The 25,821-nt window shown below is 39.3% G+C and overlaps 1 protein-coding gene across 1 annotated transcript in view; it reads left to right on the top strand.

Moving 5' to 3' along the window:
* The first annotated feature begins 5,729 nt into the window (after positions 1-5,729).
* Positions 5,730-25,821, top strand: part of SNX24 (sorting nexin 24) — an 87,910-nt gene continuing 67,818 nt past the window's right edge. The window contains exon 1 of the mRNA XM_039733106.1: positions 5,730-5,852. Coding sequence (XP_039589040.1) covers positions 5,793-5,852 — 60 coding nt within the window. The 5' untranslated portion in view covers positions 5,730-5,792. The remainder of the gene's footprint in view (positions 5,853-25,821) is intronic.

The following is a 25,821-nucleotide window of genomic DNA, read 5'->3' on the forward strand; positions in this document are numbered from 1 at the left end:
TCTTTATTTCTTTTTTCTTTTTTTTCTCTAAGTGTCCAGCTTTCTTAGCTCTTGATCTCTTTTTGCTTCTGTCAGGTTAGAATTCATTTGAATGATGGATCAGTTTTCTTCTCTTGTGACAAGGGAATGAGAAAGTCTGCTAGCAAGGATTAGTGTGGCCATCCATACCATTAAACTGAAAACAAAAATGAGTTGTGCAAGTTTTTTCTCAAAACCTGAAGCCTTTTGGGGAACATGGATAATGGCATTTCTGGAGTTCACTTCACACAGGGTTGGCTGCTAATTCGAAAGATTCTAGGGGGTTTTTTTCATCACAAGGTTAGCTTGAGCAGAATATCCACATCAGCTGTTATATTTGGTTAGCATAAAACTCTTGCTGTTTCAAGAAGCTGTTAATGATCCTGAGATTGGCTCACTTGGCTGTTAATGCCGAGGCTCTGAGTTCAAGTCCCAGATGGATGACTAATTTAAGAGTTGGACTTCATGATCTTCATGGGTCCCTTTCAACTCAGAATATCCTATGAACTGGAAATTTATTTTGTTTTTATTCCTCTGCATTGTGAATATTGGAGATTTGGTTACTCTATTTCCTGGTGCAATTAATATTAATAGATGTTTCTCAGCCCAAGTGAATGGAGGTAGTACTGAACTCTTTCCTCTGTGGACCCCACTACTAGGTATTCTACTAAATTTAAGTGTGTATTTCATTGAAACTACAAGCCAATGTACCACTGAAGAATCACTAGCATAAGAAAAAAGTAAATGTTTGCAAAATTATGAACTGCATTTGGAATACTGTATGAAAGACAAGGTGCTACTGATTTCTAGTTTACCTTTTAGGTTAAAATAAAATGCAGATATTGGCAACAAATTCTTCTATTGATCATGTCCATGGTCCTTTTTAAATTAAATATAAACAAAATGAAGTGACTCAAATTAAAGACATTGCTATTTGTTTCTTAAGCTGACGTTCAGTGTACAGCAAGTCTGTAATTCTTTTGTCACTGTCCCTTTTAAAACAGAACATTCTGCTTTGCTATCAATTATTCTTTATTCTACCTCTCCTAAGTTATTTCCCTCTGAAAGCCTCATATGGGAGTTTGTTTCAGCATCTGTGGAGTTCATGCCCCAAATATGTCAGTTTCTTGCAAATTGTGGAGATGAGCTGCTGGCTGGTAGGTCCTGTACATTTAAGAGAACAGAACATCCACTAAAATTATGTGTACAGTGAAATTATTGTCTCCAGGAAAAAAAAATAGGAAAAAAACCCTCTTTGGGGTTATATTTTTTCCTCTCCTTCCACTTTAGACTAGAACAGGCTATGGAATAATCTTAAATTGTGGCAAAATATGAGTCCACTATGTGAAGAAAAAAAGGCAATTTAAAAGGTTAGAAGCTGAATTTTCAGGTTGTTCAGAATGTTAGTTGTTACCTGCTAAGACAATTCCTCCTTTTTTACAATTCTTGTCTTCCGTAGTTGAATCAATGATAGTAATTGCAGTGGTTGTAACTTGCTAGTAATCTTTTGACTTCACTGCTGAAGTCATTCCTTCCCTTCCCCCTCCCCAACCCCAGGTCAATGAGGAAATGATTAACAAAGGGAAGGGGTATAAAAATAATACAAATATTTTTTCTCTCATTAAGAATGAGGAGTACATAAAGAAGTGTAGGCAGACCTGTCCTAGGATATTCATATACAAACTAAAGTTAAAGAAATAAGCAATGGAAATGGAAGGGCAAGAAAAGACTAGAGATAAACAATTTATCTGTGGTTGAATTTTGTGGGCTGATTAAAATGAGTTTTTTAGCAATTGAAAAAGTGACAAACTTAGATTGTGATCTAATTAAGGACTGTTTTTTGATCTGGCCTCTTGTTTTGATGTGTATTTTACTTATCACTTAGATTAGAATTTTGTATGGTTTATTCTGGAAATTAGCCATTCAGAAAGTCCTTGAATCATGAGAATTAGTGGAAAGTGATCTTTCAGATTTTCCTGTAATTGTTCCTTTTTCTCTCCTGTGAACCATTCTAACATGATGGATGCTAAACTCCCCCTTCCTGTATGAGGAATTGCACAGTGATTATTTTGGGAAAAAATAAACATAGAATTGGCCAGTAAAAGGGCAGATTGATGATTCCTAGTTTCTGTAATTATAGATGATTCAGTAGAATCTGATGACAGGGAACAGTTACAGCTGGAGTTACAGTATATTATTAATTAATTTTATATTCTGCATCCAGGTAATTTAAGAATAAAATCCAAGATATTGATAGATGCAACAAAGACCAACACTTCCTACAGTACTTTTGAGAGTCTGCTCAACAGATGAATTTGAAGACATTCTATGTCACTGTTAGCAGTAGAGTTCAACCATTTTACAGTTTTGCTTTTAGGATTACTAACGTAATTTTAATACATGTTATGCCAGTTCAAGTCAAGCTACATTTGAAGGATTTTCACCTTGCTTTGTGCTTTGTGGGAAGAATTATGTAACATCTGTGCAGTTAGTTTTTAAAGACCTGGATGATTTTGAACACATTTTAATAGCATTCTATGAATGTTTCTTAAATTTTTGATCTTTGGTGTGTTAGACAGAAAGACAATCTTGGCCAGCCAGCCACGGGGAGAAATCCTTTTTCTTTCTTCAGATGTAACTTTAAAGATTAGCCAACTAATGATGATATATTGTGTAAATTAAGTATTTAACATTCCAAAACATATTGATGTATTTGAATTCAGCTCACCATGTAATCTTCCTTGTTCCTCTTGGCTGATGCACAGTCAAAAGTTCCATTATATTCTATTGAATTTGAAACCAGATTAATGTCTAAAACTTTTCTTTGTTAGTGATATTAAAGAGAAAAGTAGCTTTTTGAAATTACTGTTTATTAGGTTGCATACAGCCACAAACAGTGCTCCTATGAAATTCTTCTACTGACTTCTCAGTGTAAATGCAGTATGGCACAAGTGGTGTCCTAAGACTTATTCCTCTGTTTGTTATTAGAGGGAGAACAGAAGCTACATGTAAAGACTGGATTCTTAACCAGAAAGTAACAGTAATGATAGCATGGTAATTTTTACCTAGTATGCCCACATTTACCAGAGTGATAAGACTATTATCATATGGCTAATCTTTCCTTGGGACTCTTGTAATGTCTTTATCAGAGGATTCATCCATCATTGTGGATGCTAGGCTGACCGTGGGAGAATGGGATTTCATTTCACACACCTTTCAGTAAAAGGGCATGATGGAGAGCACACAGGGGCTGGAAACATTTCTCTTGTCACTACTACCACAAAGCAGTGCTGGGACTGTCCTGCTGATTGTCAGCAGTTGAGGACACTGGCCCAGGATTGTGTTGTGCAGAAAGAGATGCTTGAGAAATATCTGGATTTGACTTCAGGTAATTTTTAAAAAAATTTGGGTTGTCACTTGGCTTTAGCTTAACAAAGAAAATGATGTCTACTTTGTATTGCATCCTTCAAGTCACAGTTCTTTGCTTAGAGCAAAATATAATTAAATTTACCTTTCAGTAAAATAAAGAGAAATGGAGGGGAAAGGAGCATGTAATGTGTTGCTGTGGTGCTCGATAAAGATGCAGGACACGCTTTTATGGTGCAAAGAAGAAAAGGATCAGTCTTGGTTTATTTTGCGCATCTCTTTTTATAGGGTTTTTAAAGAACATCCCACGTCTATCCCCAACTGGTCAGTAACAAGTTGTTACCCTGTATTATTGGTCACTCAAACTCCTGGGTGTACGCGCAGGAAAAGTTCTTTGTGAGAGACAGTTTTCATTTTTCTGTCTAATAGTGTAAAAACAGTTTATACAGGTAGCTAGTGTTTATCACAGTCCTAGAGTTCTTTCTCAGGGAATGCAGGTTGTTTCACACAGACTTAGAGCTATTTCTCAGGGAAAACAAGTTGTTTTTCACTGCTGCAGAACTCTACTCACAAGGAGATGTCAGCTTTCTCATGGCTTCTGTTGGCTCAAGTCAGAATTCAGCTTGTAGGCTTTTGGCCTGCTGTTTCACCACCACAGTAATGTTCCACTCTCCCTCACCTTCTCTCTTTCCCTCACCATCTCCAGTGCTATTAATCTGGAAAGTAACAAGTTAGTTTTCAAAAGAAATTTCAAAAAGCTCATAGCATAAACCACAGACATCAGATAAATTTGTTTTCTGCCCATTTTTAAGGTATGTTTTCGTACTTGAATCTACTTATGAAGATCAAACCCTCTATGGTCATGGATTTATCATGGCAGCTACTCTAAAAGATCAGTGAGAGTGTGAGGTTGTCTCAGATAGTGCCTGAGACTCTCTGGACTCACAAAGTGAGTTTTAAGATATGACTGTCTAATACAGTGGCAGTTTGTTGACATTTTGCAGCACTTCCAAATGGTTTGAAGCTTGGAATTGGCAAATTTGTGTGAAGTGTAACAGAAGGTGTAATACCAAGTGCATTTAGGAGGCCTGTGTCTTCTGTTTCTGCTTCCATTATTCTTTAAGCTGTCAAAACGGCTGCCTATTTTGGAGTCTTACTTAATTTCTCCAGTGGCTAGGAATCACCTACAGTTCTCTGAAATGGTATGGTTTTCTCAACTAAATAACAAAGTTAAGAGGTGGCTTCTTGGGAACACACACAACGCAGGAAACTTCCTGAGTGCCACTTTTTTTTTCCCCTCTTAATTTCATGTCTGTTCACCACAGACACCACTAAAGGTGCTGCATTTGTTTATTGACTGACCTAGTCAGCAGAAGTGGGCTTGGCAGACTGCAGCGTTGAGTGGCAAGAGGTGGTATGAGGTTCAGTAAGAGCAAATGTAGGGTCATGCACCTGGGGAAGAATAACCCCAGGTACCAGCACAGGTTGTGGGCTGACGTACTGCAGAGCAGCTCTGTGGAGAAGCAGCTGGGAGTCTTTGTGGATGCCAGGCTGACCGTGAGCTGGCAGTGCCCCTGTGGCCAGGAGGGCTCGTGGTGTCCGGGGGTGCATTGGGACGAGTGTGGCCAGCAGGTGGAGGGAGCTCCAGTGACGCCACATCTGGAGTATTGTGTTAATTCTAGTCTTGGTACTAGAAAGACAAGGTACTACTGAAGAGGGTCTGGTGGAGGCCAAAAAATGATAAGGGATCTGGATCATCTCTCTTATGAGGAGAGACTATGGGAGCTCAGCCTGTGCAGTCTGGAGAAGACTGAGAGCATCTCATTAATGCATACAAATATCTCAAAGGTGGGTGCCAAGAGGATGGTGCCAGGTTCTTTTCAGTAGTGCCCAGCATTAGTAAGAGGAGTAATAGCCATAAACTACAACCCAAGAAATTCCACTTGAGCATGAGGAAGAACTTTACACTGAGGGTGGCAGGGCACTGGAACAGGCTGCCCAGAGGAGCCTGGAGTCTTCCTCTCTCCCTCTAGGTGACCCTACCTTGGCATTGGGTTGGTCTTGGTGATCTCCAGAGGTCCCTTCCACCCTAACCATTCTATAATTCATGTTTGAGCTGCGGTGTGAATTTTGGACTGGATAAATTCATGCTTCTGGAAGTTAAGCTTTTTCCCCTCCTTTTTTTGTGTGCTCCGCAGTAGTGCTGCAGCTCTGGCTGAACCAGAAGCCGAGGCTGTCGAGCACCGTTTGTTCCAACCCACGTTTTTCCAGAGGGAGCTCCTCCCGCCTCATCCCGGCGGCGCGAGGGGCCGAGCCCGGCTCCCGCCCCGCCCCTGTCACGTGGCGAGCGGTCACGTGACGGGCGCGCAGATGGCGGCGGCGCTGCCGCCGCGCTGAGCGGAGCCGGCATGGAGGTGTTCATCCCGTCCTTCCGATACGAGGAGAGCGAGCTGGAGCGGGGATATACGGTGAGGTGCGCCGGGGCGGGGCACGCCCGCGCCTCGGGGTGGCCGTGTGCCGGCAGCCGGCGTGGGCTGCGCTGGGGCGCTGGGCAGACATCAGCGTCTCTGCCCAGGCCAGCCCCGACCAGCCCTGCCCAGCCTTGCCCTGAGCAGCACAGCCCGTCCGTGCCCCGCCGGCCTTCTCCAGCTATGCCCAGCCTTGCCCTCTTCTCCCCGTCTCTGCCCTGCTCTTACCCGCCCTGCCCTCTCCAGCACTGCCCTGCTAGCCGTGTCCTGTGGAGCCGTCCAGCCCTGCTCTGCCCACCGCAGCCCTGTCCTCCTTGCCCGGGCCGGCCTGGCAGAGCCGTGCCGTGCCCGGCGCAGCCCGTGCCTGCTGTGCCCGGCTCGGCGCGGGGGGACGGCCCCGCTGCTCCCGCGCCGCTCGGCCCTGCCGCTCCGCGCCCCGTGCAGGCCAGACGCGGGGAAGGCTCGCTCTTGCATGAGGAAGGGCTGAGAGAGCCGGGACTGCTCGCCCTCAAGAAGAAAAGGGACAGGGACAGGTCTCTTCAATGTGTACAGATGATCTGAATGGCCAGAGGGAGGGGGCCGGACCCTTTGTGTTGGTGCCCAGTGAGAGGAGAGGTGGCAGTGGGTAAACATCAGAACACAGGGAATGCTCTTTAAACATAAGGCAAGACTAGTTTGTTATCGTGAGGGTGGTCGAGCACTGGCATAGGTTGCCCAGAGGACTGTGAAGTCTCCATCCTTGCAGGTTCTCAAAACTTGCCTGGACACTATCCTGGGTAGCCAGCTGTATAGCTGGCTCTCCTTGAACAGGCAGATTAGTTTGCACTGTTTTTAGAGGTCCTTTTTGTTCTCAGTAGTTTTCTCATCCTGCAAAACTGTTGGACAGTAGCACATTCACATGGTGCTGGTGGCGATAGGTGGACCAAAACCCAAGGTATTTATCTGGAAGTGGATATTCAAAGCTTGCTTCCTCTGTTAAATAAATTCATTTAGTAGCTTAGAAAACAAAAAATTAATCTTGTACAGCTTCTAGAAGATTAATCCATGTAGGCGTAGTTCCATGAAGCAAGTTCATCTTCCTTATGCTTAATGCTGTATATTATTGGGTCCTCACTACTAGCAAGTGTTTGCAGGCCTTGCATAAGGTGAACCACTTTAGTTGTGTAAAGATGGCAGTGTAGCAGCATTAATATTTTTGCCTCTTGGGTGAACTTGAATGTAGGTGACTCTCTACAAGACACCTGTGTGATGTGGGAACTTGGCTTTCAAACATTTTGATTGAATGTGATTGAGTGTAATTACAATAGCACAGACTCATTCCACCACATCCTAGTTGAGCAGGTTAGTTGAAATAACAGAATGATTTCTAAGATGTGCATATTACACAAATAGGATTTTTCATGGTAATGTTTATTTTTAATATTTGCATTTAGTGGGTTTCTGTTTCTTTAAATGTAGTACTGTCTATGACTTCTGCTATCTAGAGGATATGAATTTTTTACATTTTATAAATATAAAGCTGTGTAAGCTTCAGAGAAATCAGAAATGAAACTATATAATTCTAGGAGTCTTCCAAGAAAATGATCCTGAGAGTGAACATGTTCTGTGACAACACTGATGATTGTTACAGCATTTTTCCTCCCAAGTCATTTATTGGTGGTGAGTCAGTCTCATGGATCTGAAAGTTGCTGTAGTTCAGTAGGTCTTGGTAGTTTTTCCTGCATGATTATTTTGCCATTTTAGTCAGGTGAGGGGATTCTATTCTACATCCCATACAAAACATGGTCAATACTTTATGCTGACCATGAAACTGTATGAGGAATTGTAGCTAAAGTTTGTCTTGAGTTGGGCATGCTTGTAGGAGAGGATATGGAAAACTGTACTAGTAATAGCATTGTGTCTGTCCTTCGTGTTTTAAAGGGCTTATGACTGTTCATGAGAAAAACTTATGCCAGTCTAATTGCCAATTTGTGATTATGTAAATAATTTGAATAAGTATTGTTCCAAGTACAGAAATTCGAAGTGGTACACAAAATGTCCTCCTTACTGCAAAACTGAGGTTAATGACAGCTTACCATTGCTCTGTGCTAGCTATGAAATTATACAGGCAATCCACTTTATGTTAGTTTTCATCAACAGCTTTACAATATTAGCATTTAAAACAGTTTGGTTTAAAGGTCAAAGGAAGTATACTCCCAATGATTACTATGGGCAAACTGGTAACAAAAGACCAGAAAAGGCTGAGCTACTTTTTTTGCTTCAGTCCTCATTTGTGGGTCTCTTTTTCCCACAGTTCTTGAGTAGATGCAAGGCAGGGAATGGGGAAATAAGTTGTAAGAGATGATAAGGGTCATGAAGAACCTGAACATACCTAAGACTTTGGATGCTGATGAGATGCATGCCAGAGTCCTGAGGGAGTTGGCTGATGTTGTTGGCAAGCCACTCTCCTTGATATTTAAAAAGTCATGTTAAATCCCAGGTGACTGGAAAAAGGAGTACCCATCTTTAAAGAGCATAGAAAAGAGGACCTTTCAAGCTACCAGCCTTTCAGTGTCACCTCCATGCCTGGGAAGATCACGGGGCAGATCCTCCTGGAAGCTCTGCTAAGGCACAGGGAGCCAGTGCAGCTGCACCGAGGGTGAGTCCTGCCCCACCAGCCCGGTGCCCTTCTGTGATGGAGTGGCTGCAGCAGTGAGTAAGGGAGGGCTACAGGTGTCATTTATCTGGACTTCAGTAAGGCCTTTGACAATGTCCCCCATAACATTCTTCTTCCTAAAGTGGAGAGAGATGCAATCTGCAGATCAGCTGTTAGGTGGACAAGAAGGGTCACATCCAGAGGGTAGTGGTCAGTGGCTCAGAGTCCCGGTGGGCCTCAGTGGCAAGTGGTGCCCTCAAGGGTCTAGGACCAGTATTATTCAATATCTTAATCAATGGCATAGACAAAAGGATCAAGTGCACCCTCAGCAAATTTGCAGATGGCACCAAGCTGAGTGGTGCAGTGACTCTACTGAAGACAGGATGCCATCCAGAGGGACCTGCATAAGCTCCAGGAGTGTGTCAGAAAGGCCAAATGCAAGGTGCTGCACCTGGGTTTGGACAACCCATTATAAGTCCAGGCTGGGAATGAAGGGATCAAGAGCAGCCCTGTGAGAAGGACTTGGGGGTGCTGGTGGGTGAGAGGCTGAACATGACCTGGGCATGGGCACTCACAGCCCAGAAAGCCAAACATGCCTTGCGCTGCATCCAAAGCAGGGTGGCCAGCAGGGTGAGAGAAGGGATTCTGCCCCTCTGCTCTGCTCTGGTGAGACCCCACCTGGAAGGCATCTGATGCATCTAGCTCCAGGATCCCTAGCACAAGAAGGAGGACTGTTGGAATCAGTCCAGAAAAGGGCCACAAAAAATGGATCAGAGGCATGGAAGCACCTCTGCTTTCCTCTTTCAGTGAGGAATGGCTAAGAGAGTTTGTGTCCAACCTGGAGAAGAGAGGACTCTGGTACTCCATTTTTGCAAAAAACAGGGCTTTTTAGAAAAATTAGGACAGGCTTTGTAGTATGTCTTTTTCAGTGGAACAAGGAGAGTGCTTTTAAACTAAATGGGTAGATTCGGATTAGACATAAGGAACACAGTTTTTACAGTGAGCGTAGTGAAACCCTGCACAGGTTGCCCAGAGAGGTTTCAAATGGCCCATCCGTGGAAATATTTAAGGCCAGACTGGATGGGACTCTCGGCAACCTGACCTAGATGAAGATGTCCCTGGTCATTGCAAAAGGAGTGGATGAGATGACCTTTAAAATCCCTTCCTACCCAAACTATTATACAATTCTGTGATCACAGAAGTACCACTTTACACAGTTGATAATTTTATTATTGTCTTTCCCGTAAGTGCTAACTTACTCAAAATTAAAAGAGTTTTGTTGGACTGGAGTAGCTGGAATGAGGAACTATCAGAGCTTATGTAACTATCAGAGCTTTCTGAGAATAGCAGAAAAGGATGATGGAAGCAAATAGAAGATCGCTGACTTGCAGACTGCCCACCAGCGCAGTCACGTGCCGGTGGGTTACAGAGGGTGCCTTCTGCGCTGTGTCTGCTGGGGCCATTGCAGACAAGCAGCAGTCAAGGATGGCCTTTTGAGAAGAGTGGTGGTGGTTGTCCTAGCATCTTTGCTAGAAACAGTGACAGTGGTGATCGCCTGCATGAAATGAGACACTGAAGGGAGAGTTGTTCTCTCTTTGGTGGCTCTGCATTGCAACCATAGCATGCTTCCCTGACATCCCTGTGTTTCTAGTTCCTTATCTTTAGTGGAACAGAATCCAGTTCCCCTGGATGCAGGCTGCTGCTATGTATTCTTACTTCCTAGAAAGAAAGCACACAAAAAGGGGCATTTATCCTTTTCTTTATGGGAATTCATTATTAATTTACTGGTTTGTTTCAGCTTAAGCCTGTTGTTTCAGATTATTTTCTTTTTTCCCCTGGTGTGGCTAGGCAGCACTTGGTAAGTGGGATGGCCAGAGATCCATCAGTTCTGAAGAGAGGGAGTAAGTGGCTTGCCATAGAAAGTGGAAATTTCTCTCTAGCTTCAGAGGGTAAACTACAATGCAATTATGAAATAGAAAGGGAGGTCTTGACCAGAGAGATAAAATACTAGGGATATAAAAGATTAGAAAGAAAAATTGGGAAAAAATATTATTATACAATGCTTGAGATTGGGCTCTGTCAACAAAGTCAATGGAAAACACAGTTCTTTCAAAAGTGTTTGTTTCTGGAGCTCAGCTTTTCTAAAGCACTCTTCCTCTGATATAAAATCTTGAAAGTCTTTTTCCCTCATCCCTTACACAAAAAAATCCCAAACAATGACCCCAGAGTAAACTTGCACTTGTTCCAGTTCTGTTTAGAATGTACATAAAATGATGAAACACAGAATATGGGAAATGTCAGTTTTCTTGGTGGACAATTAAATTTCATTGTCAGTTTAAATTGATGACACTAGCTTCTAAACTATTGAGCCTGTGCTAATAAATGCAACAGTTGTTCATAATTTGGCAGTGAATGACCTTTAAATGTAGGCGCTTACTGAGGATGTCCCTAGGGAACAATTCAACTTCGAAATGACACCCACGTGTTCTTGTTGTCATTTAAATATGCTCCCTTTGTCAATAACAGAATAATAAATACTAGTTAGATTTCTAATGTTGATTCAGATCCCAGGAAACTTACTGAATAAATTAGTGTACATTTGATTTATATTGACCAAAAAAATTTTACAGTGGTATATTGCAGGTCAAGGTGACATACATTTAAATGTGTTGTAGAGCAGAGGGCATACTTGACTGACACAAGTGCTTACTGCATTTTTAATTAACACTTCCAATACAACTCTACAAATTGCTCCTGGAGTTGCAATTGTAGAAGCAACATCTGACATGTAAGACCGTAAACTAATGTGGTATTTTGAAAGTTCATTTGCTTTATCTCCATAGAAGCAGCAGTTTAACTACAAGGCTGTGCTTCTTTTTATGGAAGTATGAAATCACAAAGATCTAAAGTTTGGTATAGTTTATGTATTTCAGCATTCTTTGCTGTTAAAATTAATGTACATAGAGTCAAAAAGTGACGTTTTTAGTTGTTCTTCTATGAAAACCTAGAATGAGACACTATAGCAAGTTATAAAGGGGCAATATTTATTCATTTTTCAAATTATAAAGTATGGAGGGAGTAATTATGAGTTTATGTAAAAGGATTTCAAAGTATTAGAGTTCTAGCCCTTTTACTCTTCTAGACTCTGTAAACTTGGTAGTTTTAAAAAAATCTGAGCACATTTTGAGTGCCTTGAGTATGAAATCTGCCAATGCGAAGACTGCTTGCTGACCATGTATTAACCTTGTGTCACAAGTTGAAATCAGTGACTCAACAGTCACTCCAGGTTCAAGGAAGTTAAACAAAAGTATTCAATCTATTACATCTAATTAGTCTTTTACAGTCTTAGTGTCTTCATAGAGGGTTTTCAAATGACCTGGTTTCTCTACAGGGAAGTCAGAGTAGGTCTGTTCAGATGCATTTCTCTCCTGCAGGGATGGTGAAGATGATAAATGATAATTTGACAGATGTCAGTGATTCTGTAATGTCAGAAAAATGCTATTTTGATCATTGGTTTTGGTGGGTTTGATGTTCCAATGAAGGTGGAACATATTAGGGGAGGAAATAGACTAGATAATTTAAGCCAGATTGCTGTTTCTAAAAATACTTTTCCCCCCTGTTTTTTTAGTGAATAACTTCTGCGTTTGTCAGCAGTGGTGATTAAATTTCTTTCCTCCAGTCAGCTTTCCAGTTTGACAGACTTTGTCAGTGGTATAAAACTGACCACTTGGTATGCCGTGGGAACTTGAAGAGTGTAAAGTAAGACACAAGGAATTTTGCAGTGCACATGATGGCAGCTGAAGAAGAAAATAGGAAAAGGTATGGCCAAGTGAAAACTGGCTGAATTTGTATGCAGTGATCAGTCAGACCTGTGGGCAGATCAGACACACATAGCTCCAGTGATCTCTGATTGTTGGGCAATTGCCTGAAGGTCCCTGATTTACAGTCATGGAATCTTATGGGAAATGGCCATGTAAGATTTCTCTGAGCCTGAAATACCTTTTGCTTTATTTGCGATGGGAGGGTTGACAGCTGAGTAGCGAAGCAGCAGCATGATTTGCTTTTTTAGGTGGAAAATTGATAGATGTAAAGTTGACACCTTCTATCAGTACAGTACAACTGCAAAGCATCCGTTATCCATTCATCTCCCAGTATCCACTGGTTTGCAGTTTTAATGAGGAATTTACATTTTCAGAAAGATTGGAGGTAGCAGGGCATTCAGACATGCATCACCATAAATATGTATTTGAATTCCACTGTAACTTTGGGAGGTATTGGTGACAAAATTTTGTTAGTTATATAATACTATCAGTGGAATTATTTAATCCGAGGATTCATGATTAACTGCTCCTGGTGATGTTTCCAGATAGCATCAAGTCATGATAATTTTAAAATCTTGTCCACAAAGATTGTGTTAAACAAGTACATCGTACATTCTTCCCTAGCCAGGAGCGAGAACACACCAGGCTTTAAAATGCAACATGAGGGAAGATGGAATAGATTTCTCCCTTTTTCTTACTGCAATGCAATTTTAATTGGTCTTTGAATTTTTTAGCACCTGATGTAATTCATTCCAGGTTTAATTAATAGTTAGTCACCATTGTTATGGGATTTATTAAGTTATCTTGGAATTTCACTTGGAATATGATTCCTAAGAGGTGCTTCTGTGCAGAGTGCTTGGTGCTTCACTGCTGCATTTGGGTACAGTGGAAATACTTGGTTTAGGTATGCACCATGGAAGTGTGCTAATGGAGGATTTCAAGTCACTGTATTCTGAATACTCCTGCTATCAGTAGCCATTATATTTTTGTCTTTACAGGAATTATATGAGTACTCATATCAACTTTTCATTTTTAGTTTTCTGTAAACCTGAAATTTTTGTGGTTTGAGGAAGACTGAAATAGCATTTTGGAGGATGTACTGTGAGAGGATTTTAAAGATGAAACAGATGTGTTGTCATTCCCTTTGAAAGTGGCATTGTATTTTTAATAGAAAATGAAAGGAGAAGTATATGTTGTCTGTTAATAAACTTGTACTGAGGTGTCATGATAAGTCTTACAGCTAGAGGATGAACACCCTCTTTCCTGTAAACAGTCTTTTTAAAATTATTATTTCAACCTATATATTGTGTTGTAAATTTCTCGTTTCATAAACCAATAAATGTTGTAGGGTTTGGGGTTGGTTTTTTTTTGTTTTGGATTTTTAAAATAAAGTATTTGGAGCACAGCAGTCAGGCTTGGATATTTTCAGGCATTGAAATAAGATGAGACAGAAGGAGTATACCATCAGTAAGGAGTGCCATGTCCATGCCAGGTTTGAAACAAGGTATGTTTCTTCTCATTCCTCCTCTGTTGGTGCAGTGAGAGCTCCACCTCTCGTTCAAAAAAACCTTTGGTTCTAGGAGCGTATACATAGGAAATCTAAGAGAATTATTTTGGATGTTGAATTTGCCCTCAGTGTAGGATACTGACTATGGTAAGTAATTTATGAGACGTGACAGCCAAACCTCCACTGCAACCTCCATCTAGTGTATTATTTATTTAGATGTCACAGTGTTTGTGGGTCCCAGCTAAGTCCAGGGCCTCTATGAGACAGTTATGGAATAATGTACATCCTACATAGACTTTCAAAGGTCAGTCTTGAAAGGGGTTGCCTACACTTGATAATAGTTGTTTCCTGATGAGATGCTGTGAAAAGCATTGCATATCCAAAAAGATATTTTTACTATTTGAGTACTTAATTCTTTAACAGAGTGTAAGCAGTATAAAAGTTTGTGAAAATCTTCTGTCCCACTAGGGTCCCTTGAAAATGGTAAGGTAAGAATTACCGATCTTCATGATTTTATTTTTTATATATCTTGTCTCTCCTGTAATTGATTAATTTTTTTTAAATGGACCCACTTTTTATACCACAGCAGAAGGTATTCAATTGCTACAGTATCTTCAGATTGAAAAACAATGAAATCTAAAGCTTTGCTTATAGTTTTTACAAAAGGATAAACAAAGTCTTGATTAGGTAATTAAATAGTCAATTGTTCAGCTGCAAGTCTGCATTGATTACAATGCACTTTTATGAAAAAGGACCATATGTGTTAAGAAATACAGCTAACTGCCTCTACATCTGGTTTTGTACAGGACTGTTTCTTTGTGTATAGATTCTCTTCTCTATTCTTTATTTAGTAATCAAGCTCTTAGCAGAAACAGGACTCCCTGATCATGTGTCTTCCTTGCAGTTGAACTGTGGTGGTAATTACAGTCAATTGCAGTCAGACTTTCTTGTTCTTTTAAGATGTGGAGAAAGAAAAAAGGAACATGTCTTCAGTTTGATAGTAAATTAGTAGACTAGTAAATTTATTGTAATGTCAGGGAATGTAATAAAAATATTAGCTTTGCTTTAAATATGTGAAGAAATGGATATTCAAGAAAAAATGCGCATCAACATTGGATTTGAAAGTTATGCCATTATATAATCAGAAAACATATTAGCCTATTATTTTTCTGATTTGTTCCAAATTCTAAGAAAAAATATCTCCTGTGATGACATACTTCCTATAAAATTTTGAAATGGTTCATTCTTACAAACAAGATTGAGAACATTTGAAAACTGGTTTCTAGTTAGAGATTCATTCTCTCACTGAAAGTCAAAGACCTGCCTTCCGGCCTTATGTTCTAGCAAGAGAGCATAAGAAGTCAATAATTAGTGACAGTATATATTTTTGGTATTGAGTAGAAAATGCCAAAGGCCTTTCCTTTTGCTGAGTGTTCAGAATGTGGATGTGATTGTGTGATTGCTAGGAATAACATTTTTGCACCATTGCCTCTTGACACGGTGACTAGAAAGCTCGAGTAGATTCTGAGGTATAGCTGAGTTTCAGGTGGATTTTTTTGTTGTTTTGTTTGGTTTAATGTTTGTTGTTTGTTTGGGGGGGGAGGTTTGGTGGGTTTTGTTGGGTTTTTTTATTTATTAATTTCCTTTTCATATTTGTCCTCTGTATCAAAATCCATTCCTTATTTTGGTTTTACCTTCCCTTGTCAGAAAAGTTTCAATATCAGACATCCAAGTTTTGCCACGGATTCGTTTTGCTGTTTGGAAAGAGGGAGACAATATTTTTGAAACAATTCAGTAAGAGCTTGATGAGAGTGTTATTTTGGGGTAGTAATTTTCTTCTCTCAAATAATAAAAGTGTAAAATAACCCAGTACTTATGTTGGCCTGAATTAGAGGCAAAGTAGGAAAATACTCTTTGTGAGAAGTTCAGTACTTGCAGCTAAGTCTTCTACCATTTTATCTTTTGCTACCTACTTGCTACTACATATTTATCTGGAAAATAAGGAGAATATGATAAGGGGGATCAGAAACAGTTTGAGGGTTCTTGTTAGAATAATTTTTTTTCTCTACATACATTTAATCTTAATATTTGAATTTTTTCTTTCCTGGCTTGTTTATAATTGCAGCTTTAGAAAACCTTTAAACAGAGTTTTAAGGGTGAAGAAACCTGGTTCCATCTGGTTCATAGTGTAGAACTTTATATTAAAAGAGTGATATTTTTTTTTTGTCTAACCAGTGGGAGAAAGAAGAAAATTTCTCCTGAAATAAATTGTTCTCTATGCTAATAAAAGATGACTTGAAGTTAGTTACTTAAATCATGAAAGTCATTGCTGTTTGCTTTTTCTCTTCCTTGCTTTTTTGTTTTGTTTTGTTTTGTTTTAATTGTCAGTGTTAGCATTACTTTCCTTGAATGCAATGGCCAGGATAATACCACTAACACAAAACTTTCCTAGTTGATTAAGTATTTAAATAATACATTTTGTGAAGTGATAAAGAAAAGGTTAGTTTTGAAGTGTGTTTGGTGTGTAGGAAAGAAATGGTAACATGCTGCACATTCAAAGCTTTTTTTTTGCTACTGTGAATTGTCAAAAATTGCTGATTTGAAAGGGGGTAAAAACCTGCTTAAAGTAATCACAGATACAACTGTTATCTGTTACAGGCTAAGAACTTAATGCCCTATTGCTCAAATGAGTTTTTACAATAACGAGATAGCTATATCACACTCCTAAGTGAAAAGCTCATGAACTTTCCTGCATGGTTATTTCCAACCTCCACTCTTCTAACGAGCTCCCAAAGTTGTTGTTGCTTATAAAAGTGGAAAATGGACCTGATAAAAATGTTTAGTCTGCAGGTCTGTGTTTTATTTATCATATCACAAAAGAACAATGTTTTGTTGCATCATGGTCAAAATAGAAGCGACCTTGCTTGTTCATGAGTGCTCAAAGCATAGAGATAAGAGGCAAAGTAATAGAGTACAATAGAAAGAGTGTAGTGTAATTATTTGTGGCTTGTCAAGTGAAGCCCTTTCAGGCCCCAAGTGATTCAAATCTGGGAACTCTGCACAATTCTGTACACTAACCATAGCCAGCATCAGAGAAATCTCACCCAGCTTCTCCGACAGTACTGAAATTGCATCAGTTTGTCATGCACTGAGCATGCCAGCTTCGCACAATATCATTTGCTTGCAAATGGGCCTGGCCCCAACGCCCTGAGACACATTCTTTGGTATCTGACTCTTGGCCTGTGATTTGTCATGTCTCTAGTGCTATCGGCGTAAAGTAATTTTAATAGATTCTGATGGTTTGCTTGTGGAAGGTAAAGAATGCACTACAGATTGTGTCAGGTAGCTTTCTATGGCATGTAGTTTGGTGGAGGCCCTCATGATGGTGATAGCCAAACAAAGAGTATGGAGAAGTGAGAACCAATTTTGAACAGTATTTAACACTGCCCTTCTCAACACTCTGCTGTGGACATCCTTGCTAACTCAGCAGGTCCAAGAACTTAGCAGCTCAGCAAAGCAGGGTTATTTGTGCTTCAGAATTATTTATGGATGAGAGATACAGCAGAAAAACAGTGGCTTTTTTGTCCCTATTCAAAAAATGTGTAAAAGTGTTAATTAGTTTTGAAGAAGTAAAGTGGATGTATATTTGTCTTGGTGTTTACCTTTTTATTATTTGTTTGAAGTATTAGTACTCACAAATAAAAATCCCTGGTAATTTTTAGCAAGTATGTTGTATTATACCATAAGAAAATTTTAAAAGGTTGTGCAATTTCTACTATGTATCTTTTATAAAATTACATAAATATGGCCCAAAATATAGATTCCTGAAGAATTTCTTCATCGATTTTAATTGATGTATTTATTTGACAATGATTTGATTACTAAATCTTTGTTTGAAGTTGTTTTCTTACACTATGAAATAAGTAGGTGGCATTTTTTTACTCTCCCTTTGACACCACTGAGATGAGATTATTTTACCATTGACAACTCTGATCTTTGCATCATTTTTTTCACTGACTTCCTTAATTGATTACTACTTTGGTCTTGGAGCCTGCAGCATAGCTCTCCAGAATTCTGCTGACACCAATCGATTAATGTGAAGGTGTTAGTTAGTGATTTCATCTAAGAAACATTCAAAACCATGTCAGTAATCGGTGCTTAAAAACTGCCAGATCATTGGATTTTGTTAGTTTGAACATGTTAGTTTGGGTTAACAAGGATTTCTCTGGAGACACAGCAACAAAACAAAACACAACACAAAAAAACCCCCAACAACAAAAAAACCCCAAACCAACAAAAAAACCAACCAAAAAACCTCCCGAAAAACCAAAAAAATCCCCACACTTTGAAGTGACTCCTGTGGGATGAACAGATTTTATTCAATCATACATTAATATAGTATACGTGCATATGCCTTAATAATTAAAAGACTGTTTTAAAATATGTTCTTATTAATATTTAAGGTATCTCTGAGGAATTTGTAAAAATGCTTCAGCACCAACTATTTTTATGTTTACCTGGAGAATTTTTGACAGCAATGTAACTCTGAGCACCCCACTAGCAAGTCTTTGCAAGTCTGACACTCTTTTTTCTGCAGTAACTTCCACATTAGCTTAGCAGCTTTGCATAGCTAATCAATTTTTTTTAATTAGCTTGCATTTTTTTCCTTTTTTCTTCTAAATATGTTCAGAAAAATAGTGTTGTTTTATACAATTCTGCAGAGTAATTCTGTGTTATGACCAGAACTTATTGTTCAATATTGCATGTAAGAAGAAAGAAGTAAAATTTCTTTTTAAGCTTGATACTAACTTTTGAAAGCATATTTTGCTTTTATTTCTTGGTGGAGTTTTTTGTAGGATTACTTCTTAAAACAACATAGTTTTTTGCAGTGTGCTAGGCTGTGCATCAGTAAAACAACTCTGCCTGATTTCCTGGGGTGGTTTTGGAGTGTACAAGTTAGTTAAGTCCACTGAGCATGCTGTGTTCATAGGCTTTGTTTGTACAGAAGGCAACCTAAATCAGTTGCCTCTACACTAACATCAAAACCAGCAAAGTATTGTGGTCAGTGTAATATGCTTATATTCAGAACACAGATGGGCATACACTCACACATGTTCGTGGGTGCAGATGCACAGAAGCAAATGCATATGTCAGCATTGCAAGGATTTGTTGGGTTGTATTGCTGAAAGGTCTGTTCCAGTTCCAGTGTGACTTGATGTTTCATGATGTGGATGATAGAATGAGAGTGTCCTTACTTAAATTTGCCATCAACACCAAGGTGGAAGTGACTGTGATCATGCTGGACAGCAAGACTCTGAGTTTAATTTTCATAAGTTGGAAAGTTTATTTAAGAAAGGAAAATGGGTGCTAACTAAGTAGGAACTCGTGCCAAGTGTTATATTTATCAAAAAATAATCAGTTACATGGAGTAACATCCAAAAGATTAGGAAACAGATATTCCTGAAAGGATCTGGGGGTTATCATGTGTCACAAGCTGGCCATGTCACAAGGCAAATGCCTATTGAGGTTTCAAAATACGAATGTAACAAAAAGGTCAGTGATGTGAAGTGTATGTTAAGTGTGGAGTACCCTGTCCAGTTTTAGATACTGCATGCTAAGAAACATGAGTGTATGAGAAAAATTGTAGATAAAAGAAGGCAATGCAGAAGCACTTACAACAAGTTTCATTACTTTCTGGATCTCTGATCAATGTGAAGGAGCTCTTTAGATCCAGAGCTCTTTAGACTGAAAACAAAACAATAGGTAAGAACCACATGACAATCCCCAGCAACAAAAAGCTGTTGAATAACAGAGGCATGTGGTCTGTGTATTGACAGTGTTGTGGTCTTCTGCTGTGCAGTTTTCTGTCCTATCCACCAGAAGTACAGGGCTAACTATGAAATGGTCCTGAATCCTAAAGATACTGCAGCACCAGAACACTTTTCAGGAGCAGGGTATGGAAGCTTTGTCTGTATGAGACTTAGAAGTTTCTATTAAGAGTAAGAAGTACAGTTGCTAAGAAGCCTGGAGACAGCAGGAAGAGCCAGGTTACTCCAAGAAATATAGAGCCAGATTAGACCTCAAGCTCCTTTTTGTGAGCCCCCCATTGGCACTTGGCTGTCATCTTTTACATTATTTTAAAAATTGTGCTTGTATCTATGCCCTAATCTTTTATCTATTACAAACTATTTGGCTTTCTAAAACTCATATTTAAGAGTCCACACAGAGTAGTTCTGAGTTCCTAGGAAACATGGAAGCATCTCATAACGGAACAGTTGCTGAAACAATTGCGAACTTCTCCAACTCTGATTCTTCATGCAAGAGAAAAAATGTAATTTGTTAATTTGCCCACGTAAGCCTTTTTCAAGGTCTTCCTGGGAGGTAAAAATTCTAGATTTTTCCCCCATTTTTAGCCAATATTATTCAGTAGAGCATTTTTGTTTGGTATTTATTCTTCTTCCTGCTTCAGAATTGGCCTGCATGTATCTGGTTCCATAACTGTAAATATACATAGCAGTGAAGGGAGGTGCAGAGTATCAGGGCTGACATCTCCCTCTATAACTTAGTCTAGAAAATGAAAAAATTCAGTGCTACTTTTACTTCAGTCATTATGCCTCTTCCTGTGTATAGTATGTATTACAAAATGAAAGCTTTGTAAGTGTTTAAATTGCGGGATGTGTGGTGTTTTAAGAGATTACTAGATTGGTGGCTTAGCTGTGAAGCAGAAAGCAGTGTGGGGACAGGAGGGTTAGGAGTCCTGTGAGAGGTCTGCGTTTCTAATCCCTGTCCTGCTCACAGGTGTTTCACTTCAGCCTGCCTCATCTGAAGGGCATGAAAATAGACTGTACAAGTTAGAAGGCTCTTCAGCTTTACTAAATAACAGAAATAACAGAAGAGCAAGCAATTTGTGCCACTTATTCCCAAGTATTTTCATGAGCTGATGAAAAAATTGTATTTTTAAAAGATTGTTTCAGAGGTATTTGTAGGGCAACAATTTTTTTCCAAATTGTATACCTTATTTGCAGAACTTGCTGTACTTATCACCTAGTCTTTAATTTGATTAATGAATTATGTACTATTTTTAATTTGTGTGAAGAGTTGCTGCTTTGTCAGTGTGTGCTCAAACATCAGAATTAGCTCCATTTTGTGACGTTTCTTGCATGTTCAGTGGTAACGCAGACCTGCTTGGGTGCAGAAGTCATGATGTGATGACTTTCAGTAGATAGTTCTTGTTTGTTTGTTCTCATATGCTTTCTTTTAAGCACTGCTGTGATCCATTCAATGATGCGATCATGTGCCTTGCCAGAAATCAAAGTCAGAGCAAAGCCAAAAAATAGTGCTCTGCCACTTGCCATTCTAATGCTCTCTTGCTACTCTTAGTCAAGGACATACACAGCTTCAGTTAATTCTTGATGTATGTAATCCATTTATTGCTCATGTGTAGATGTAGCTTTTTACCCTTCACACCATGGAAATCATCAAGAAGTCTTCTGCAGTTTCAGCAAGAATAGTACTTTAAACAGAAGGCTTGGTGCAAAATATTGGATGCACAGCAGTATGGTGATGTGCCACTGTCCTGAACACTAAATAGAAACCTCTCATATTTCACTGCTGTCTTTGTCATTAGTTGGGGGTTTGGTGCTAAGCGATTTAAATATCACTAGTATGCAAGAATCATGGTCGCTGACAAGGAATATGATTACAGTGGTTTGGGTTTTTTTACTCCTTTTAGCTCAAATAGGCTATTTCTATACTTCTTAAGGTAAGAGGGTGGGGTTATGCTGAGTAGCATGATAAGTAGCAGCACAAGTCGACATTTACTCACTCCCCAGTTATAAAGCTATTTTTACCTTCTACATTACAAAAGTTTTTAATTTCTTGTTTGTAGACAGTAAAACATAATTCCATTTAAAAATTGTGAGCAGACTACAGAAGAGCGTTGAGAAGTAATTTTTCATTCTCCAGAGAATCCAAGTTTGTAGCCAGGCTTATGATCAGCATTTATTGACTGTCAGCCTTTCAGAGGCCATAGTGCTGGATCCTGCAAGTACCAGAGACACAAGATTTAACTTTGATTACTGACTAATCTCCTTCTGGGTGTTTTTAACCCTAGAGCTCTGTGCATGCATGGACTGCTTAGCTGCTAGTGGAGAGCAGATGAGACAAGGTGCCGTGAAAGCATACTTGGAAAAGCAGCTGAAGAGGGAAATCTACAAGTCAGCCAAATTTGGTTTTGTCCTCATGCAGTCAAACCATGCTGTACAGAGGTCGCGCACTGCTGTACAGACATCAGGGGTTTGAAACTAAACAGGTAAAAAGCTGTAGTTCAATCAGATAGTCGTCTGTCCTAGTAGTACGTTGGGTACAGAAGCTGGCTTGGCAATAGCTTGGCAATAGCTTTGGCATTGCACCACTTTTTACTACCACAGAAAGGGAGTCGAGTTTCACAATGGACTTAGGGCCCTTTTCTTGTATAGACAGCTTGGAAATGTAAAATGTGTTCTTTAATAGAATCATGAAGTGGTTTGGATTGGAAGGATTGGATTTAAAAATCATCTAGTCCACCTCTTTACAATGGGCACAAGAACCTTTCACTAGATCACGTTCCTAGTTAGATTCAGCCTGACCTTTGGCACTTCCAGTTGTGGCATATCCACAGCTTCTCTGGGTTAACTGTTCTAGTGCCTCACCACCGTCATAATAAAAAACCTCTTCCTTGTTTCCAATCTAAATCTGCCCTCTTAATTTAAGAGTTAACATTGCCACTTCTCCTGTCACTGCAAACCTTGGTAGAAATTGGACTGTCTCCATCTTCCCTGTAAGCCCCCATTATGTATTGGAAGGCCACAAAATCTCCCTGAACCCTTCTCATCTTGGGCTGACCAACCACAACTATTTTCCTTACAACTCTTCAGAGCAGGGATGTTTCAGCTCTCTAGTGGATTCTGTGTCCCTTCTCTTGACTTGCTCCAACAGATCCACGTCTTTCATGTCACTGAGGACCCAAGCACTTCAGGTGAAATCTCACCAGAGCAGAAAGGGAGAATCTTCTCCCTGCTGACCATGCTGCTTTTGATGCTGCCCAGAATGCAATTGGCTTTCTGGGCTGTGAGCACACATTGCAGCGTCGTGTCCAGCTTTCCATACACCAGTAGCTCAAATCCTTTTCTGCTGGGCTGCTCTCAACCCATTCATACTCTAACCTGTGTTGATACTGAGGGTTAACCAAACCCATGTTTTGCTCTTGGCCCTGTTGAGTTTCATGGCATTCATATGGGCTCGCTTGTCAAGCCTCTGAAGGGCCCTCTGGATGACATCCCTTCTCTTCAGTGAATGAACTGTGCTGCTCAGCTTGGAGTTTGGTTCAGTTTTGCATTTAGAGGGCACTTTGAAGGCCTGGAATCAAACATGAGCAAGACCAGCCACAACAATTGTAGGTCACTTGTTCGATGAATAATGCAAAGATCCTGAAGAATAAGTTTTTAATTATCCCTTGAGGCAAACCCAGTGGGATTGATTGAATTGTACATGGATGGGATTATTCCTTGAATTCTGTGACTTTGGAGTTCTTGACTTTTAACCTCAATGGTTTTGTTATATTTCTTTTGATGGAATAATGTCTAAATTTATACTTTACTGTAGTACTCAGTATTTCAGTGAAAACAATAGAAAAGTTCACTATATAGTTTGGGGAAAAAATAGCTGAGTTACAGGCTTCATAAATGTTTTATAACATGTCACTGTTGGTTTATTTTTTTTTCTTTTTATTCTCCTTTGTGTAACACTGTAAATATTTAAATATGGCTCCCAAAAATAAAATCTCTCTAAAATGCTGAGCTCCTGTTGAGGGCTCTGTGGATTTGGTGTTCTAAGTTAGAACTGGTTGAATGCATTTCAGAAATAACTTGTGACTGTAATTATTTGCTTCAACAGCTTGGCTAGTGGTCAGAAGTAAGAGCCAGGGTGCAGATCAGCCTGCTGGTGGCCACTGAAACAGCTGGAGGTCCAGTTTTTGCCTCTGGACCTGAAGGCTAACTCAGCTACTCCTGAGCAACCTTTTTTGTAAGCTCCCAGTATGAGTACATATTGAGTAACGTTGGACTGACTTGCTTTGGATGCAATGGAAACTTGCAGTCACTACAGAATATTCCTTTCTAATTAGCAGAAAATTTGAAGCAGAGAAATTGCTTAAGCTTTTTAAGCAAAGGTTTTCCTCAGAAGAGGAAATTAGCATGTTTTGTCTTATTAGGTTGTTGGGATTGCTCCTAGATGAAATGAAGTCAGAAATATTTGTTTTGTTTGTTTTCTCCTCCATTTTATGTTGTAATGCTGTGTTTGTTACTAAAAAGTCCAATGGTCAAAGAAATTTATTTAGAATTCACACTTAGCTTAATTTTGCTGTTTTCTAGTTCTTGATTCTAGCTGGGTTCTGATCCAAGTATGTGTGTCTAATATGTCTATTTAGAAATATAGGAGAACACTCGGCAGTTCAAATAAACAGCTGTACCCTTCTTTTACTTTCCTTGTTAATGTACTCATATTAGTGCTAAGATCTTGAATAGATTCGCCTACAGAATTAAAATAATGAAATAAGTTATTAGTTGATAAATTGTGTGCATTATGGAGCACTATTATTTACCTCACTTATTAGTTGGGCATTAAAGCAGACAGTATTAGGACAAATAATTAAATGCTCTTGTGAATTGCATTTTATGTGTAAAATAAAAGAGTAGCAAGCAAAATCTGAATCATGGGTGCTTGTTGTAATGCATATTAATGTTAGTTGTGAATGTACAGGAAGTATACATTTTTCTCCTTCAGAAACATCTAGTACACTAAAGTTTGTTTCTTCTGGGTGGTTTTTAAGTTGCTTTTTCTTCTTTAATTAAAATTCTTCATAATAATATGGTGTTCAGCTGTAGATGCTGGTATAAAGATGGTGTTCTTTACTAGCTATCTACTTGATAATTTTGGGTGTTTATAATTACAAGAAGAATTAAAGTTTAAAAGGCCATAGGAAGCACTGGAATATTTTTGCCTCTACTAAGTTACTAGTATTAGTCATTCGGCACCTTGAATAAGGTACGTGTGTTCCGCCTGGGGGTTGTCCATGTAAGTTAGCTCAGGTTCAGTCCTTGGAGTGATGGCTCTCGTCGATTTGTATCTATGCTGGGGTGCCTAACAGACCGGTAGGGGTCGCTCTATGCATTGAATTTAGGGAACATGTTGGTAATTTTAATTACTCTTTTTAATTGCATATGCTAGCACTCTTGAAAAGAAGAATCCTAGAGGAGAATTCTACTCATTATTTATTAAATTACTGGGGGTTTTTTGAGCTGGGAGTATCTGTACAAAGCATGTACAATAGTTAACGTTTTATAAGCTAACTATGAAGCATGCTATATCACAGACTGGATATCTCATGATAAAATTTCAAATGAGTTTTTGAAAGAGTCTTCACAGTTTTCTGGAAGACTGTGCTGAAAAGAAAGTGATTTTGGTTGGGGCTGTATTTCCATGCCCCAGCTCAATAAAAAAGGCTGGAAGGTCTGGTGAGGCAGGTCAATGTGCCACATAAATGTTTCAGTAATGTATTTTTCCATTTCTCTCAAAGTCAAACTTTAAGGCCATTTTTAAAAACTCTAGCAGAAGGATATCAAGTATGTGTGCATCTTTTAACTGAAATAAATAGGTAAAGATATCCTGGTCTTCTAAGTCAGGCAGTTAATTGTATGACTAGTTGATGATCAATGCAGTCACTGCAAACCAATATATAAGATCTATCTGTTTACAGTTTTTCTGTAGTGGCAGTGTTGTGATATGTATCTTTCCCTTCTGCTCTCTTCTAAAATCTTTATCTTAGGATTTAAAATGTTTTCCTTATAAGATTGGAGAAAGCTGTAAGTGTCTTAATGCTTGTGAAAGGACATAATCCTTTCTTAAATGGGGCATTTATCCAGTTTTAAATTAAAGACTGAGATTTGTACTTCATAATACTCTCTTTAC

This window comes from Passer montanus, unplaced genomic scaffold (assembly GCF_014805655.1).
Source record: "Passer montanus isolate IOZ18808 unplaced genomic scaffold, ASM1480565v1 scaffold83, whole genome shotgun sequence".
Taxonomy (NCBI): Eukaryota; Metazoa; Chordata; class Aves; order Passeriformes; family Passeridae; genus Passer; species Passer montanus.